The following is a 19,912-nucleotide window of genomic DNA, read 5'->3' as shown; positions in this document are numbered from 1 at the left end:
GATGACAGGCAAGCAGCATGGGTACCCTCAGCAGTGGGCCAAGCTGTCTCTTCCCCCTTCTCCTCATCCTCCTCATGCTCCTCCTCCTCCTCCTCCTCCTCAATGCGCTGAGATATAGACAGGAGGGTGCTCTGACTATCCAGCGACATACTGTCTTCCCCCGCCTCTGTTTCCGAGCGCAAAGCGTCTGCCTTTATGCTTTGCAGGGAACTTCTCAAGAGGCATAGCAGAGGTATGGTGACGCTATTGATTGCAGCATCGCCGCTCACCATCTGGGTAGACTCCTCAAAGTTTCCAAGGACCTGGCAGATGTCTGCCAACCAGGCCCACTCTTCTGTAAAGAATTGAGGAGGCTGACTCCCACTGTGCCGCCCATGTTGGAGTTGGTATTCCACTATAGCTCTACGCTGCTTATAGAGCCTGGCCAACATGTGGAGCGTAGAGTTCCACCGTGTGGGCACGTCGCACAACAGTCGGTGCACTGGCAGATGAAACCGATGTTGCAGGGTGCGCAGGGTGGCAGCGTCCGTGTGGGATTTGCGGAAATGTGCGCAGAGCCGCCGCACCTTTTCGAGCAGGTCTGACACGCGTGGGTAGCTTTTCAGAAAGCACTGAACCACCAAATTAAAGACGTGGGCCCTGGCACGTGCGTGAGGCTGCCGAGCTACAGAGCTGCCACCAGGTTACGGCCGTAGTCACACACGACCATGCCCGGTTGGAGGCTCAGAGGCGCAAGCCAGCGGTTGGTTTGCTCTGTCAGACCCTGCAGCAGTTCGTGGGCCTCTTCTCTCCTAAGCTGAGTAGTTTCAGCACGGCCTGCTGGCGCTTGCCCACCGCTGTGCTGCCACGCCGCGCGACACCGACTGCTGGCGAAGTGCTGCTACTGACACATCTGGATTGCGAGACAGAGGTTGCATAGGAGGAGGAGGGTGGTTTAGTGGAGGAAGCATACACCGCCGCAGATACCACCACCGAGCTGGGGCCCGCAATTCTGGGGGTGGGTAGGACGTGAGCGGTCCCAGGCTCTGACTCTGTCCCAGCCTCCACTAAATTCACCCAATGTGCCATCAGGAAGATATAGTGGCCCTGCCCGCCCGTGCTTGTCCAGGTGTCCATTGTTAAGTGGACCTTGGCAGTAACCGCGTTGGTGAGGGCGCGTACAATGTTGCGGGAGACGTGGTCGTGCAGGGCTGGGACAGCACATCGGGAAAAGTAGTGGCGACTGGGAACTGAGTAGCGCGGGGCCGCCGCCGCTATCATACCTTTGATAGCCTCCGTTTCCACAACCCTATACGGCAGCATCTCCAGTGATAAATTTGGCTATGTGCACGTTTAACGCTTGAGCGTGCGGGGGCGTGGCGGCGTACTTGCGCTCCAACACTTGCGCTAGCGACGGCTGGACGGTGCGCTGAGAGACATTGGTGGATGGGGCCAAGCACAGCGGAGGTGAGGGTGTGGGTGCAGGCCCGGAGACGGCAGGCCAGTGGCAGGTTGGGGCACAGGGGGAGAGGCAGCGGTGCAAACCGGAGGCGGTGAACGGCCTTCGTCCCACCTTGTGGGATGCTTGGCCATCATATGTCTGCGCATGCGGGTGGTGGTGGCTCCCCGGCTGATCTTGGCGCGACAAAGGTTGCACACCACTGTTCGTCGGTCGTCTGCACTCTCAGTGAAAAACTGCCAGACCTTTGAGCACCTCGGCCTCTGCAGGGTGGCATGGCGCGAGGGGGCGCTTTGGGAAACAGTTGGTGGATTATTCGGTCTGGCCCTGCCTCTACCCCTGGCCACCGCACTGCCTCTTCCAACCTGCCCTGCTGCTGCACTTGCCTCCCCCTCTGAAGACCTGTCCTCAGTAGGCGTAGCAAACCAGGTGGGGTCAGTCACCTCATCGTCCTGCTGCTCTTCCTCCGAATCCTCTGTGCGCTCCTCCCTCGGACTTACTCCAATTACTACTACCTGAGTGATAGACAACTGTGTCTCATCGTCATCATCCTCCTCACCCACTGAAAGCTCTTGAGACAGTTGCCGGAAGTCCCCAGCCTCATCCCCCGGACCCCGGGAACTTTCCAAAGGTTGGGCATCGGTCACGACAAACTCCTCCGGTGGGAGAGGAACCATTGCTGGCCATTCTGGGCAGGGGCCCGGGAACAGTTCCTGGGAGTCTGCCTGCTCCTCAGAATGTGTCATTGTAATGGAGTGAGGAGGCTGGGAGGAAGGAGGAGCAGCGGTCAGAGGATTCAGAGTTGCAGCAGTGGACGGCGCAGAACTCTGGGTGGTTGATAGATTGCTGGATGCACTTTCTGCCATCCACGACAGGACCTGCTCACACTGCTCATTTTCTAATAAAGGTCTACCGCGTGGACCCATTAATTGTGAGATGAATGTGGGGACGCCAGAAACGTGCCTCTCTCCTAATCCCGCAGCAGTCGGCTGCGATACACCTGGATCAGGAGCTTGGCCTGTGCCCACACCCTGACTTGGGCCTCCGTGTCCTCGCCCGCGTCCACGTCCTCTAGGTCTACCCCTACCCCTCAGCATGGTGTATTACCAGTAGTGCAGAAACAGAATGCTGTAATTAAATGTGCCGCTTATTGGCCTGTGGTTGGAGGCTGACTTCGCTTACGGAACGCACAGCAGAGGCAGGAAAGAATTTTGCGCAAGCCTGCTCTAACACTTAGCTGGCTGCGTATGAATTAGGACAACTACCCCCAGCAGAGACCCAGTACACTTGTGGACAGGAATACAGCGGTGATGTAAGAGGCAACACAGAGGCAGGAAAGAATTTTGCGCAAGCCTGCTGTAACACTTAGCTGGCTGCGTATGAATTAGGACAACTACCCCCAGCAGAGACCCAGTACACTGAGGACGGTCACAGGCAGCCCAAATAGATTTTTTTTCCCAAATGTTTTTGGAAAGGCCCACTGCCCATATACACTAAATATGTCTTCTGTCCCTGCCTCACCACTACTGGCCCTGGACAATGTAAAATTACTGTAGGACGCAATGCTCTGCATGGCCGATATACAAAAAAAAAAAAAAGTGCAACACTGCAAAAAGCAGCCTCCACACTACTGCACACGGTTAGATGTGGCCCTAAGAAGGACCGTTGGGGTTCTTGAAGCCTAAAATAACTCCTAACACGCTCCCTATAGCAGCTCCGGCACCGGCAGCACTGTCCCTGATCTCTGTCAGAATGCATCTGTGGCGAGCCGCGGGAGGGGCCGATTTATAGACTCGGGTGACACCTGATCTCGCCAGCCACTCACTGCAGGGGGGTGGTATAGGGCTTGAACGTCGCAGGGGGAAGTTGTAATGCCTTCCCTGTCTTTCTATTGGCCAGAAAAGCACGCTAACGTCTCAGAGATGAAAGTGAAAGTAACTCGAACATCGCGTGGTACTCGTCTCGAGTAACGAGCATCTCGAACACGCTAATACTCGAACGAGTATCAAGCTCGGACGAGTACGTTCGCTCATCTCTAGTCATTAGGCTTCCTTCACATACTTTTTGTAAGAGTTAAGGGCTTGTAAAAAATGTGTTTTGTTAATTATTATTTTACACACATTATTTAGGATGCTTTTTCATTCACACATTTCTTGATGTGCCAACTTCCTATAGAAACGCCTATCGAAAAGCATCCGAAAAGAGCCATAATTAGTGCATGACATGCCTTGAAGTTAAAAAAAAAAAAAAACCAAAAAAAAAACCCACAGTAACTCATATTTGCCTATTGACTTTACGTATTCCAGGACTTCGTTTTTTCTTCCATTGATGATCAGTGCTTTCTGCTTCCTGCGCAGACCGCAGTGACAGCAGTCTCAACAATCAGCTAAGTGGTAGCTAGTCGAACAGAAGGTTTCTGTCAGTCCTCAGTTGAAAAATTAAAGTCCTGGAACACCTTTTTTAATATCTGGCTGCAGCAGATATTAAAACTGTTTGACATGCTTTTAACCACATTTACCATGTATTTTTAGACGCTTCCGAACTGTTTTTCCGACTGGTCCTTCAAAAAGCACATGGCCTAAAGATAGTACCAAAAACTGCACCGAATTACACCAAAATTTTGGCACAATTTTTGGTGTAAACTAAGCCAGCTAATAGGTGGATTGAGACTAGACGGTCGTTAAGGATAAGGAGGAAGACGTTCCAGGAAGAAGTAAAATCCACAGGATTACGAATTCTATATTAAAAACATAAATAGCGGTCGGCAGACCCCCAATTCCAATAGAATCCCAATGCGTTTTAAACTTTTCAGTTCTTCATCATGGCACCATGATTAGACAGTCCTTAAATTCAGCAGAGCCACCATGATAAATCCGGCACATTTTAAGACCGTCTAGTCTCTAATGGCCATTTAGGCCACCTGCACATGACCGGGTCAGATCCCACAGCAGAATTTGACCCTGTGCCCGGCTGGTGATCCACACACGGCCATCATACATGCACAATATAGATTATGCTGTGCTATCGCTAGGCGAGGACGCGGATCGGCGTGGGTTGGACGTTTTCCATTGACTGCAATGGAAGCCATCTGCATGGAATCCGCCTAGAAATAGAGCATACTGCAATTTTCTTAAACCACGAGCTGAAAATTGCAATTGATTTCTGCTCGTCGGCAGGAAAAAACGCTTTTCCATAGCATGCTATGGAAGGTATTTGATGCGGAATCCCAAGACAGACGCCAACTCTGGATTCCGCAATGCAAATCCATCCATGTGCAGGCAACAACAATGCCTCAGAATTTGAGCGATAATCGTTCAGTGTTCAGGCAGATACTCGAAAAGGACGATACTCGCTTGAGTATTTGTCCTTAACGGGTATGCTCGCTCATCTCTACTCAGTATGTCTAATTTGTCTAATTAATGCAAAATCAACTAATGTCTTTGCTGAATTATAATCACCTTTATATACTGTTTAAAAGAAGATCAAATATTGACATGTTCACATGTTAAAAAACAAAAAAACTTTACATCAGGTGATCTCATTCTTCACAGGACTATATAAAAAGGCATATATGCTCTTCAAGGTCCCAAACCTGTTAATTCGCAGGTTCGAGGAAAAGCCAAATACAACCATAGGCCTCCTTCACACGGGGACCTACGCGCGCAAAAAGTATGCGCTTAAAAAAAATCGCGGGCTAATAGAACCAATGGATTCCTATGGAACAGTTCAGACAAAAGAAATTTTAAAAAATTATAATAATTGGGAGGATTTCTACCGATTGATTGAGGGAATTCCGAACAGCAGCGCATTTTTTCCTGCAACACACAGCTCTCGATTGTGTGAATGGGCAATTTCACGTCTAATTAAGCTTGTGGCTCGATTACGGGAAACCATCCATTCACGCTATTTTTTGCGCAGTTAGCCACGATTTTTCTGCGTGGGTAACTCTGCCGTGCTTTTCACGCTCGTGTGAATGAGGCCTTAGCCAAAAGTATTTGGAGTGGAATCTATTGATATTTTATTGGCGTTCTTATATTATTTGAGGACTCCCAGGTAGAGAAACAGTGCAATGATGCCACGACGCCTATTCTTCCCAACTGCTTGAGCACAGCAGACACAAAAATAAAGTATAATCAGTTGAATTATGCATGTTGAGATGACAGATAGTGTTATCCGGGAGGCATGAACTACTACTGTAGTTTTAATGGGAATAGGCACATGCACAAAAAAAAAAAAAAATCCCACTAGCATGTGCACATATACACCAATACTGAAGAGGGCGGCTGCTGTTGGGCTTTCACCATGAAGGATATTAAAATCCCAAATGCGCACCGCCTGCTGGGAAAATCTATATAGGCCAAATGGATACCACTCGTTTCAGGAATCTAACAGAAAGAGGGAAAGAGCAAATGAAGAATATGTAACCATGTTCATACATGTGCCTGAGATCAGGTTGCCATATAAATAGGATAGAAAATGACAATTCATTTGGATTATCAAAATAATAAAAATTTTTTGAAAGGTAAAAGGTCCACAAGACTCAAAAGCCCTTGCTCTCAATTTAGGGGAGCCATATGCCATTCTGGTTCCCCCTCCTTGTTATACAAGAGTCCAGATTTACTAAAATGTCATCTTCCTTGACACCTTAGTCATTGTCCTTCTTCACAACGATCCAATAATACTTGATTCAGTTTCAGACACCTATCTTCTGTCTCAGGAGGGAGCCAAAACGGAGTCGTCACCCATAAGCTTGAGCCATAAATCAGAAACGCCCAAACGGGTTGGAAGCTTGCTGTGGCTGTGTGTCTGGAAAGAGAACAAGATTAGATACTCTGCCCCTGACCAATAACGCAAGCTGAGCATCACTCCAAAAACATAAAAAACATGGATGCATGCCTCTTCTGTGGTAATAATCCCGATTACCGTGACCATGAAAATCATCAAAAAAGTGGAAGGTAGCTTCCAAAATGTGGTGTCAAAAGAAAAAAAAAAGGGTCTTTTTATTCCGGTGAAGCAGCTGCAGTGTTTCGGGAGCATAGCCTTTTTCAAGCATAGCCAAACACTGCGTATATGCATTTTTTTAAATCCATCCAACGACATCAACATGTGCCTCGATTAGTGACATCATAGCAGTAGACGTACATACATCTATAGACTAATAAATATTGAGATACTCTGCCCCTGCGGGCTGCTGTATGGGGAGGGAAATAAAAAAAGAGCACAAAGTGCTGCGCATACTGTTCTAAGAGATTTCATTGTTGCAGGGTACTCAAGTAAACGTGCATAATTTATGAAACAGCAAGGTATACAGGGATAAGACAAGGTTAAATTGAACACGCACTCATACAGGGAATACTCACTGGATAACTGCTGTTGTAGTTGTCGTACAAGAGCTGCTGTCTGTTGCTGCTGCTGAGTTTGTTGCAGGCCTTGCCTCTGAAACTAAGAAGGCGAAGGGGGAAAGAGCGGCAGAAGGCGAAGGGGGAAAGAGCGGCAGAAGGGGGAAAAAGCGGCAGAAGGGGGAAAAAGCGGCAGAAGGGGGAAAAAGCGGCAGAAGGGGGAAAAAGCGGCAGAAGGCGAAGGGGGAAAAAGCGGCAGAAGGCGAAGGGGAAAAAAGCGGCAGAAGGCGAAGGGGAAAAAAGCGGCAGAAGGCGAAGGGGGAAAGAGCGGCAGAAGGCGAAGGGGGAAAGAGCGGCAGAAGGCGAAGGGGGAAAGAGCGGCAGAAGGGGGAAAAAGCGGCAGAAGGGGGAAAAAGCGGCAGAAGGGGGAAAAAGCGGCAGAAGGCGGAAAAAGCGGCAGAAGGGGGAAAAAGCGGCAGAAGGGGGAAAAAGCGGCAGAAGGCGGAAAAAGCGGCAGAAGGCGAAGGGGGAAAAAGCGGCAGAAGGCGAAGGGGGAAAAAGCGGCAGAAGGCGAAGGGGGAAAAAGCGGCAGAAGGCGAAGGGGGAAAAAGCGGCAGAAGGCGAAGGGGGAAAAAGCGGCAGAAGGCGAAGGGGGAAAAAGCGGCAGAAGGCGAAGGGGGAAAAAGCGGCAGAAGGCGAAGGGGGAAAAAGCGGCAGAAGGCGAAGGGGGAAAAAGCGGCAGAAGGCGAAGGGGGAAAAAGCGGCAGAAGGCGAAGGGGGAAAAAGCGGCAGAAGGCGAAGGGGGAAAAAGCGGCAGAAGGCGAAGGGGGAAAAAGCGGCAGAAGGCGAAGGGGGAAAAAGCGGCAGAAGGCGAAGGGGGAAAAAGCGGCAGAAGGCGAAGGGGGAAAAAGCGGCAGAAGGCGAAGGGGGAAAAAGCGGCAGAAGGCGAAGGGGGAAAAAGCGGCAGAAGGCGAAGGGGGAAAAAGCGGCAGAAGGCGAAGGGGGAAAAAGCGGCAGAAGGCGAAGGGGGAAAAAGCGGCAGAAGGCGAAGGGGGAAAAAGCGGCAGAAGGCGAAGGGGGAAAAAGCGGCAGAAGGCGAAGGGGGAAAAAGCGGCAGAAGGCGAAGGGGGAAAAAGCGGCAGAAGGCGAAGGGGGAAAAAGCGGCAGAAGGCGAAGGGGGAAAAAGCGGCAGAAGGCGAAGGGGGAAAAAGCGGCAGAAGGCGAAGGGGGAAAAAGCGGCAGAAGGCGAAGGGGGAAAAAGCGGCAGAAGGCGAAGGGGGAAAAAGCGGCAGAAGGCGAAGGGGGAAAAAGCGGCAGAAGGCGAAGGGGGAAAAAGCGGCAGAAGGCGAAGGGGGAAAAAGCGGCAGAAGGCGAAGGGGGAAAAAGCGGCAGAAGGCGAAGGGGGAAAAAGCGGCAGAAGGCGAAGGGGGAAAAAGCGGCAGAAGGCGAAGGGGGAAAAAGCGGCAGAAGGCGAGGGGGGAAAAAGCGGCAGAAGGCGAAGGGGGAAAAAGCGGCAGAAGGCGAGGGGGGAAAAAGCGGCAGAAGGCGAGGGGGGAAAAAGCGGCAGAAGGCGAGGGGGGAAAAAGCGGCAGAAGGCGAGGGGGGAAAAAGCGGCAGAAGGCGAGGGGGGAAAAGCGGCAGAAGGCGAGGGGGGAAAAGCGGCAGAAGGCGAGGGGGGAAAAGCGGCAGAAGGCGAGGGGGGAAAAGCGGCAGAAGGCGAGGGGGGAAAAGCGGCAGAAGGCGAGGGGGGAAAAGCGGCAGAAGGCGAGGGGGGAAAAGCGGCAGAAGGCGAGGGGGGAAAAGCGGCAGAAGGCGAGGGGGGAAAAGCGGCAGAAGGCGAGGGGGGAAAAGCGGCAGAAGGCGAGGGGGGAAAAGCGGCAGAAGGCGAGGGGGGAAAAGCGGCAGAAGGCGAGGGGGGAAAAGCGGCAGAAGGCGAGGGGGGAAAAGCGGCAGAAGGCGAGGGGGGAAAAGCGGCAGAAGGCGAGGGGGGAAAAGCGGCAGAAGGCGAGGGGGGAAAAGCGGCAGAAGGCGAGGGGGGAAAAGCGGCAGAAGGCGAGGGGGGAAAAGCGGTAGAAAGCGAAGGGGGAAAAATGCGAAAGACAGCGAGGAGGAAAGGTGAGAGAAAGCGAGAGACCAAATAGAGAGAGAAAAAACAAAACAAAAAACAGTTTAACAGTTGGTGACATTAAGTTGTCCGATTAAAATACTCAATATTGGTGCCATGGGGTTACAGTGTATCTGACTTCAGAGGACGTGTATGTACATGAGGAATAACACTATTTCAGACCATTCGATGACTTTTATCCTGCAATTTTGACCTCTGCAGGCTGTATATCTAATTCTCAGTTGTCCCTAAGTTGATGGGTGGAGACTACCTATAATGATGTCTCCAGACACTGAGCACAGAGAAGAGCAAAACAGCTTTTCTCTCTCTAGCACATCCTCATAATAAAAAGGATTATGCAGAACTCTATACAGCACTACTGAGATTTGTACTGTGTCTGAAAGCTGCTGAAATCACATCTAAAAAAAACAATTAGCTGCTGCAGTGCCTGTGTGCGAGTCTCTCTCCCTTCACCTCCCATGGACAGGATGAGTCACTACCCACTCCCGGTTATCAGTATCATCTCTGTTACTACAGACATCAGTTGACAGTGGAGAGTGGATTAGGAGGCCTCTAGTGGCAGCACTTTTAGCCCCTTTTGCACGGGCCGACTGTGGGGCACTTCAGTGTCCACAGCTCTTCCAGCAGTGATGATTGCTCCTGTGCCTTTACACAGGAGCGATCCTGGCTCAGTGAGTGGAGATGGAGCGGCCTGGAGATTATAAACGCCGGCCTGCTTACTGTAAATGGAAGCGAGAACTGATAGACGACCTGTTTAGTTGGAACGGTGCAGCGGCAGACCAATCATGTATTTTAGGTTTTGGATGACAGAACAATTAGAGATTTATTGCCGATTGTTCTTTCACTGCATGTGTTCACACTACACAATTATCGTGTAAACTGATTTATCCAACCATCGATTTGCATGATAATTGTGCCGTGTAAAAAGGTGCTTTAGAGGGATTTTAGACCACATATGAAACTGAAGATTAAAGTGAACCATTGGGTTTCAGGACAAAATTCTATCCTGGAATAGGAAGGGTGTAAACTACACCCCTCCGATCCATTGGTTTTGGGCTCCATGATTGGCTGTCCAATAAGTCTACAACTATTTTCCAACTACTAATGCACACTGTGCACTGCTCTAGGACAGCAGCTATGGCCAATCAGAGAGCAGGTATAGTGCACTAGTAGTCTAACACTACCAATGTACTGTAAGGATTAAGTAGTCTGTAGATTGCGTTGGCCATCATGGACAGACAGAAACAGGACCTCCCAACTCCTCCAGTCACTGGACAGAGTTTTGTCCCAAAACCAGAGGGTTGCTGTAACGTAATCTTACCAAAGGTTGCTGTGGTGCCAGTGTCTGCATGCCAAGCCCTGGGGGCTGTCCTTGTGTCTGTGCCTGTGGTACTGCTGCTACCTGCTGAGGTGGTGGCTGTGGTTGAGGTGGAGCTTGAGGCTGAGGAGGTGCCTGAGCCTGTTGTTGCTGTTGCTGCTGCTGCTGTTGTTGCTGCTGCTGCTAATAAAATTAGGAGGACCTGTTATACTGAACCTTTTACAAAACGGCTACTCATTTTCCTTCCATATAGGTTTTAAGCACTTACTCTTAATATCTGTTGCTGCCTCAGAAACTGCTGTTGCTGCTGGTCTGGTATCATCTGAGTGGGTCGTATTGTACCTGGTACATTCTGCGCAGCCATATGACCCATTCCGGTCATCATGCCAGCCTGTTGCATTTGTTGGTGTGGGAATCTGATGGAAGATGAATGTGGTAAAAAAGTAAATAATCCCAAAATAAAACGATAGAAGTTTAAAAGAGAACCTGTAGGTCCATTATGCTGCCCCCTCTCATGACAGAATAAAGTAAAGTAGTGACAGACATGCTGATGTGGCCTTTCATAGCTCTTGAATTTCGCAATGTAGACGCCAATGATATTCATATGTATTCTCCTCCCCATCCTCTACCGATTGATAGTTTGCTCACTACTACTGTGAATAGGTGAAAAACAAACAAACAAACCAAAAACAAATAAGCAACCCTGTAAATCAGTGACTGGAGCATGCATAACACTCTTTGCTGGCAGTGCTGCAGGGTTCAAGATGAACCCCTTAATGCTCCATGACTTAACTATATGTCATGGAGTTTCGAGACTTGTATGGAGCTGGATCAGGGGTCAATCCTGCTTCATACAATGCAGGCGTTGGCTGTGTTTGACAGCAGACACCTGCCCACAACAGCCGTGATGAGCGCTCATGCTGATTACGGCTGTTAGCCCTTTAAATGTCATTTTCAATTCTGACAGCAGCATGTAAATATCCCAAATGGAGTCTGGGGGTCCTGTGGATATAACTATTGCCACTAGAAGGCAGACACAAAGCAAAAAAGTGTTAACTGCTCCTACCAACTATACCCTTTATGGCGGTCTGTAAAACTCTTTGACCGAGAGAGGCATCCGAAGAAGTGTGTACTCTGTAAAAAAACTCTGAAAAGGTGTCTAGAAAGGCCCAAGTAGTGGCCTTACAGACTTGAAAAGTGGAAGCGTAATTGCGTACCGCCAAAGAAGCACCCACTGCTCGAGTAGAATGGTAACATGGAAGAGGGAGCACTGTGGATTAGGTCAGAGGTGGGGGAGGCCTATTGTGCTAAGAGCAAAGTGATACAACAGCTTTGGAAGCTGCAAGGTCACATATCAGGCCATCTGGGATCACACAATGAGTCAGAGTGCCTGAAAGCATACATCAGAGAGATAGATCAGCAATGCTTAGACTAGATTCAATATGTGGAGTGTGTGTTCCCTTGGATGCGAGGCACAGAACAAAGGTAAGATGAGGTCTTCATTGATGTGGAAGGCTACCACCACCTTAGGTAGGAAGGAGGCTAAGGGACACAGGACAACCTTGTCCTGATGGAAGATGGTAAACGGAGGTTTGGCCGACAAGTTTGCTAGTTCAGAAACCAGATGGATGGAGGTGACCGCCATTAGAAATGCCACTTACCAGGAAAAAAAAAAAAAAAAGACAAGCCGGGATGTCACGCAAGGACTTAAGTGGTGAGACTTAATCGCGTCTCAGTACCAGACTGTGGTCCCAAGGAGGGACAGGAGAATGGTATGAAGGGGTGGTTTGAGCAGAAAGGTACAGACGGCTGACTTGGAAGATGGAGCATTGGAAAAACATGGACAGCAAGTTGTGTTGTTTACAGCATAAGATGATAAACTCGAGAGGATGAGTGTTTTCTAGCTTTTATTCTAGTCTGAATGACAGATTCTGCAAATCTCAGGACCATGGCTTCAACTGCCACACCATTAAACGAAGCGTGGAGAACCTCTGATTGAAAAGAGGTTTCTGTAAAAGATCTTCTTAAAGAGTTTAAGGAGGTAGCACAAAGTGTTCACGGGATCCGCATACGTCGAGGCCAACCTGGAGTGATGAGAAATCACCAGGAGGCCTTCCATTTTCTTCTACTGGAGTAGTTGTGGAATGAATAGGAAGAGAGGGAAGATATATGGAAACTGGAAGTCGGTCAAGAGAAGTACAAGTGCATCCACAGCTTGAGCCTGGAGAGTTCTGAAACCTGGACACAAATGTTGGGACCTTGTGATGAATTCTGAACGCCATCAGATCGATGTCAGGTTGCAGCTCCCATTCATCCTAGGTTGACCATCTCCCTGCTCAGAAAGTTTGCTATCCAGTTTTCCACACCTGGTATATGGCCCGAGTGCGCTGAAAGGTGAGCTATGGCACATCAGGATCTTTGCTGCTTCTGCCATGACTGCTGTGCTGCGGGTCCCGCCCTAATTATTTATGTACGCGACAGCTATCACGTTGTATATTCGAACCCAAACTGGGAGACCTGTTAGCTGGGGTGTGAAGTTTTGAAGTGACAAGAGAATGGCCTGAAGTTCCAAAGAGTTTATTGGGAGAGCAGACTACCTTCTGGTCTAGGTGACTTGCGCCTTGAGTTTCTGCAGGGTTTTCTCTCCCCCAGCTGAAGAGGCTGGCGTCCGTGGTGAGTACCAGCCAGTAAGGTCAGAAAACAGAGCCCCATATGGATCTGAGGAGAGTCCAACCACCAGAGGAGTGAGAGTTGGAGCTGCTGAGGTAGGAGAATTTCTTGATCTAGAGAGTCCACAGATTTGTTCCATCGTGAAATAATGGCCCAATGGGAGGCAGAGCGTGAAATTGGCGGAAAGGAATTGCCTCAAAAAGGAGGAGACCATAAGCCACAGTACCCTAAGGCAGTGACAAATGGTAACAGGATTTTGCGTTTGCAGGGAGTGCTCCTGCACTTGGAGATGTCGTTTCTGTGGGAGTAGGACACGGGTACGTGCGGTGTCAAAGAAGATGCCCAAAAAGCCCAGATGTGGCGGAATGGGAGAACGTAGGGTGGTTGATGACCCCACCAAAATTGGTAAAGAGTCCAGTGTGATGTCCAAACTCCTCAGATTTCCAACCAGGGCCTTCACCAAGAGGTCATCCAGATAGGGTATGGCCACCATCTCCTTGCATTGGAGAAGAGCCATCACTGATGCCAGAACCTTCAAGAATACTCAGGAAGGCTGTGGCCAACTCGAAAGTAAGCCCCATAAATTGGTAATATGCCGACTAGATGGCAAAGCCGAGGAATTGCTGATGTCTTCAACAGATGGGGACATGAAGATAGGCATCCTTGATATTGATGGAGGATAGAAACTCTCCTGGTTCAATGGACACAAAGACCGATATCAGCAACTCCATGCAAAAGTGTCAAACCCTGACGCCCTATTTCAACTTCTTCAAATCCAGAATGGGGCCAACAGTGCCATCTTTTTTTCGGGACTATGAAGAGGTTGGAATAGAATCGAATCCCTTGAAGCGTTCTAAAGGAGGGGTAGGCAGGATTACTCCCCTAGTGGATAGCGTGTGTATTGTCTGGGCTAAAGCGTTGGCCTTTGAAGGAGACACAAATTCTGGAGCTGAAGAAGCGATCTGGAGGAGGTGTAGAAAATTCTATGACATAGCCTGAGGAAATGACTTCCTAAATCCAGACATCTGAGATGTGAGCGAGCCAGGTCTCCCTGAATACGGCAAATTGCCCCACCCAGATGGTTTGGGTGGGGGCCACAATCCAACAAAAGGAAGAACTCTTAGAGGCGGTATCTGCGGCCTAGGACTTGAGTCACAGACCCCGGTGTGTGGCTACTGAAGCTACTGAGGTGCAAGCAAAAAGTCTGAAGGCTTCACTTAAAATTTTCCCACCTGTCCTATCTGATATGCAAGGTCTGCCAATTCTTCTAGAGGAGAGACTGAAAAAATACCACAGCGTAACTGCTTAGCTCATTCAGTAGTGGCCCTACCAACCCAGGGAGAAGCAGAAATAGGCCAAACCCACTGCCTCAAAGGAAGTTTTGGCTAGAGGTTCCAGCTTTTTCTCACGCACGTCCTAGAAGGATGAAGTGTCCACCATTGAAAGGGTAGGGTGTTTCAATAAGCGGGATACTGGGAAATATATGGCTGGTGAAGACGACTACTTGTTGACTAACTCAAGAGGTACATGATGTGAAAACACTGGTTTGGTTAAGCATTTGTTGGGCTGGCTCCATTCTCTGGCCAAGACGTTCTTGGACGTCAAATGAGAAGGATACACCTTTGGAAAACATTTTGGGTGTCTGAAGGAACATGCTTCCACGGTAGTTGTAGGTGTCTGATCCTTCACGGCAACTACCAGGCTATCAACCATAGTAGAGATCTCAAAATTTGAGATGGACTTGGAAACTTCACCTCCTGATCAATTACAGTCTCTGAAGGAGGCTCGGGTGGTCACATTGCATTTTGATAGGAACTAAGCGAGAGGACAGTGCGGGGGATCTGGAAGACTGCTTCGAGCGAGAAGGCCTGACACACTTCCAGGTTCTACCATGGGAAAGGTCATGCGTGCATGACTCCTCTGTCAGACATCTTTGGGGATGGTTGGCAGTAAGTACGGTCATGTCTATAATGGCATTGGACACCTTACTCAGGTCTGACAGCAAGTGACAAGGAAGTGTACCTATTCCAGTTTGGCAGCCAATGGAGGTTGGGCGGGAGGTGTGACTGTAGGTGGTTGGATGGCAGCTTGCATCACTGGAAAACAGTTATGACAAAATGGCTCAGATCGTCCGCATGAAAATTTAGTATTACAGTGAGAGCACACAAAATATGTGGCTCTGGCTGGGCCCTGCCTGGAGTCTTCAGCTCTGGAGTCGAATATGGTACCAAAGGCCATGGACAGTAGTTTAGAGCACTGCTGTATAGGTCAACTGCTGAGGGCACTGCGAAAGGAGCAATAGGGAAGGGGAGCTAGAAGCCAGACAGAGCTTACCTGGTCCAGAGCTGGTCTGAAAAATGAGCTGAAGAGCCATTTAAATCGCTGCAAGATGAGGAGAAACACCCTTGAGGCACCACTCATCTCGGCATGCTGTTTATGAGATGACGCATAGCACCTGCTGGTGGCTCTCAGAGGGGGGGGGGGGGGGGGGGAGGTGGACAGCAATAGAAAGATGGAGGAGTGGCACACAAGAAAGGGACTGAAGGAAAGTAGGTAGATCTCCCTCAAGCACAGCCACCCGATTGGCCAGTGAGATCCACTGAGCCCATCACGCTGGAAATGGCCCAACTAGGCCTGAAGTCGGATTAGTGGGTGGCAAAGACTACAACCTATGACCAGAGCAGACCCCAGCCTGAGCAAAGCACAATGACCCACTGTCCACTGTGATTCAGCGCCGGGTTTGTGGCATCTGCCGCACGCAAGGACACAGAACTGCTGCGCACCACCACCCTTCACACACCCCCCCCCTCAGCTGCAGATGGAGTACGAGCCAGTTGGAAAGAATTAGCACCGAGAAATCATTGCCTGACAGCTCGCCGCATAAGGTGATGGACGGGTAGCCAAAGCCACGGCATTTTTTTTGCTTAGTGTCTGCCTTTTAGTGGCAGGAGCTATACCTATGTTAAAATTTGCTATCATTGTACTGAACCATAGGTTAAAGTTATGTCATCTTTGACAGTGTGTACATTGTAAAAACTAGACCCTCCCCCAAAAATGGCAGAATTTCATTTTTGTCCATTCTTCTCTGCTTAGAACTTTTAAAAGTTTCTCAATACATTATATGGTACAATAAATAGCACCATTAAAAAATACAATTTTCCCACAAAACACAGGCCCACAGACCGCTACATTGATGGATGAATAAGAATTACTTTTTTTTAAAGTTTGGAGGAACAAACTAGTGTCAAAAAAAAAAAAAAAATGCCACGTCCTTTAGGGGTTAAACACAAAGCGACAAATAGCCAAAATCTGTATCTCTGTCACTACTTTATGCGGACCTCAGTGCAGCAAAATGGACCCGACAGGTTCCCCTTAAGAAGTTCATATACCTCTGTCCTGTTTGGGGATTATGACCGTAACCAGATGCCTGCTGATGGACATAACCACTTGGCCTCTGCGGCATCTGTCGCACAGAGTCAAGGAGTGTTCCACCAGATGGTGGAAGAGCACCAGGGTATGATTGTGTATTGTATGCAGATGGCACCAAACCACTAGTCTGTGATGGAGGAGGATGCTGTTGCATGGGCACATGGGAAGTGTATGTTGTATAACCCTAAAACAAAAAGAACAGTGATGTAAAGTCATGCAACTAACAGAAAACAGGGTATATCAATTGTTAAACAGGTTCTCTCAACATTTCAATTTGACACAGACTTTATTTTAAGATTTCTTCCAAGTAGTAATCAAAATATGAACAAGACTCAAAAAACGCCATGAAGTAGCGATTACTTTTCTATCGAGTCGCTTCACTGTAGCAAATATGCAAAAAGTTTAGTAATGGAGGAAGCCAGGAGGGGCCCAGGTTTGCATCTTCTTTTGTGAGAAGCCCCATCCAGAGAAAGGGAACACCGATGTGTGTGCATCAAGCCTGGGCTCCTGCTCCTTGGTTGGCCATATTAGAATATTAATAGCATGCACAGCTTAAAAGTGATTAATTAAAATGTTTGTATGGCAAAAGTGCACAATATGAACCGTGTATACCTGTGAGGGTTGCATAGATCCATACGAGGGTGTTGGCGTCATCTGTCGAACAGGTTGAGTCATCATACCCTGCGTCTGCTGAGTGAGAGGAAGTAATAAATACAGAGGTAGATGCGTTTACTTATTTGTTTGCGATTGTATATTTTTTAGGGTGGTTTCACATCTGCGTTGGAACCTCCGACCAAAAGCTGGGCTGACCCTATTATAGTTAATGGGATCTGCCCGATCCTATTAGGTTCCGTCCGACGGAGCGGTTCGTGGAGCAGAAAAGGGGAATCCCGGCGGCCGGACAGAGCAGGAAAGCTGAATTCCCAGCGCAGGTGCGAAAGCACCCTTTTATTGGTTTTACACACCCTGAAATCACTCACCAATTTGGCCTGCAGATGCTGCCTTAGTAGTTGACCCTGGGGAATAGGAGGCTGCTGTCTGTACATGATAGGCTTGTAAGGATCAATCATCCCTCCTACAACCGGTGGAACACCACCTCCATAGGGAGGTCGAGACTGAACAACCTTTACCATATTCATGCGAGGGGGTCTGTATGTGTCCAGACGTGGTCCACCTGTTTCAAAATGTCAAGATAGTGGAGACACGCTGATGAAAGCGGATTGCAATGGGAACAACAATGATAAACTGATACTCTGCTATGTGGAATAGGTTTAGAAAATGGCTTTTGGAATTTACTGACCATGGCGAGAAGCAAGCTCACATATATGCTTCCTCAGTACAATTTTCAAAGCAGAGTACCAACTACACCTTACAGAAGTTTACAGACCATTTTTACATCATCTTCTTCAAAGGTAGCATAAAGTAGTGACAGATATGTCTGTCTTATGTATCTGAAAGTAGTATGTCAGGACCTTACAAGGACTACAGGAAGTAGTCCTAGATAGTCATGAACTGAAGGCTAGTCCCGCCCACCCCATCCTCTAGCCACTGATTGACAGCTCTCTCCCCATTACTGTGCATAGCGACAGCTGTCAATCATCAGCTGAAGGGTGGGGTGGGCAGGTCTAGCCTGCAGCTTATGTATTCTGAGGACTACTTCCTGAAGTCCACTGAGTTTGGCTGCTACTAATAAAATTAATATTTGACAAACTATTAGTCATGTTGAAGAAATCAACATGCCTGTCACTACCTTATGCCGCCTTCAGAAAGTATAACATGAAGGGGGTGATGAATTCGCTTTCAGCATTGTAAAAAATATCAGCTGGCCTGAACCAATCTATAAAACGCACCAGGAGGTAAGGGTTGATTCTGAGTGTATACACTCTGTGCTCCATAAGGCAACCGAGACATGGACCCTGCTCCTTGGGAGTGTAGAAGGTCAGTGGGAACTCCCATTTGATAAGGCATTGAACGTCCTCCACCGAGCCCATAATCCTGGATAAGACACAAAGTAATTATTTTACACTGAAGTCACTTTAACTAATTTCCAAACCTAAAAGAAACTACTACCTAGTGCATGTCTAACGGGAAGGCAGTAATAACTGTGCGATAGTCGGATATCTTCAATGTTACACAATTTTATATACCTCTCCTTTGTTTGCTGGTTGACGAGTCTTCTTGTTTTTCTTGCTTGGTTTCCTTTTTTCGTCGCCCGTACCCGTGCAGCCTCCTCCGCTCTTATCCACCTTGAGAGGCTCACTCAGCTTCTTGTCCGGCTCACTACTTGTTGGAGTTGGCGGCTCTTCATCTTCAGGAGGGAGAGACAATGGCTCCAGATAGTAAGTGCGTGGTTTAGGCTTCAGGTGTGTGTGGTACAAGAGTAATCTCTGCTGTTCTTCTAGCCGAGAGACACGTCTGTCTACACGCACTGTACCGAACCATCCCCAGGAAAGAGGAGCCGACTGTTTCAGACCTTCAAAAAGATCCCAAGGGGAAATCTTCTGCTTGGTGGAAACTTGAAGTCCCTATGAATGGAGATAACGGAAACGTAATTGCACTATATAACATGTAATATTGCACTATATAACATGTAATATTGCACGGCTTCACACAAATTCCCATTTTTACGGATAGGTTATCAAGATTTTCAACTTTCCCATAGGTTATCAATATGGTCTGCAATGTCTTGTTATACACCTCTAAGCGCAATCCTTAACCTTTTCACCCAAATAATTGCCATTTTTTAATTATTTACCTTATGTACATGCAAGTTTTGTTTCTAATTTCTAAATGGGTTAAAATTGTTTAATAATTAGTCATATTATAGTATTTTTGGGATTGAAGATGACTGTAAAAAAAAAAAAAAAAAAAAAATTCCTGTGACCACTAAGGAAAGTTTAGGAGCCTTTTGATGATAGTTAAAACCAAGTTCAGTGGGAGCTTCAAAAATCAGAAGTCTTTAGTTAGCTCTAGAGATGAGCAAGCGTACTCGGAAAAGCACTACTCGCTCGAGTAATTTGCTTTATCCGAGTATCGCTGTGCTCGTCCCTGAAGATTCGGGTGCCGCTGCGGCTGACAGGTGAGTCGCAGTGGGGAGCAGGGGAGAGCGGGCGGGAGAGAGGGAGAGAAAGATCTTACCTCCGTTCCTCCCCGCTCTCCCCTGCAGCTCCCCGCTCCGTGCCGGCACCCGAATCTTCAGGGACGAGCACAGCGATACTTGGATAAAGCAAATTACTCGAGCGAGTAGTGCTTTTCCGAGTACGCTCGCTCATCCCTAGTTAGCTCCTCAAGTCACACTGCAAGCAGCCAGAATTTTAGCATCTGACCTTTAAGACTGTGCGAAGGAATGAGAAGAATGTGATGCCCTTTAAATAGAAAAAAGAAGCTCTGACCCCTATAAATATGTACTATGAAATTAAAAAGCTCACAAATCCTGAAAGGGGAGATTCCAGTGCACCAGAATTATGCTCGGTCCATGCTCCAGCCCTGCACTGTGTACCAGGAAAGCAAATGGGAAGAAGTCCAGCAAATAGTCAAAACTATTTAAACTTTATTCCCACAGCATTCAAATCCACCATTACAAGATGCACAAC

At 48.3% G+C, this 19,912-nt stretch overlaps 1 protein-coding gene across 3 annotated transcripts in view; it reads right to left on the bottom strand.

Moving 5' to 3' along the window:
- Window positions 1-4,879: 4,879 nt before the first annotated feature.
- Window positions 4,880-19,912, bottom strand: part of MED12 (mediator complex subunit 12) — an 83,904-nt gene continuing 68,871 nt past the window's right edge. Inside the window, exons 36-44 of one of the 3 annotated variants that reach the window (XM_066580885.1) lie at window positions 18,467-18,844; window positions 18,170-18,314; window positions 17,300-17,493; window positions 16,932-17,009; window positions 16,280-16,503; window positions 10,489-10,636; window positions 10,224-10,403; window positions 6,799-6,880; window positions 4,880-6,244 (exon numbers count right to left, since the gene is read on the bottom strand). In XM_066580885.1, coding sequence (XP_066436982.1) covers window positions 6,201-6,244; window positions 6,799-6,880; window positions 10,224-10,403; window positions 10,489-10,636; window positions 16,280-16,503; window positions 16,932-17,009; window positions 17,300-17,493; window positions 18,170-18,314; window positions 18,467-18,844 — 1,473 coding nt within the window. In that variant the 3' untranslated portion in view covers window positions 4,880-6,200. The remainder of the gene's footprint in view (window positions 6,245-6,798; window positions 6,881-10,223; window positions 10,404-10,488; window positions 10,637-16,279; window positions 16,504-16,931; window positions 17,010-17,299; window positions 17,494-18,169; window positions 18,315-18,466; window positions 18,845-19,912) is intronic. The other 2 variants (XM_066580887.1, XM_066580886.1) reach the window with 2 other exon arrangements.

The sequence above is a fragment of the Eleutherodactylus coqui genome, chromosome 10, assembly GCF_035609145.1.
Source record: "Eleutherodactylus coqui strain aEleCoq1 chromosome 10, aEleCoq1.hap1, whole genome shotgun sequence".
NCBI lineage: Eukaryota > Metazoa > Chordata > Amphibia > Anura > Eleutherodactylidae > Eleutherodactylus > Eleutherodactylus coqui.
This window is presented reverse-complemented; position numbering and strand designations above follow the sequence as displayed.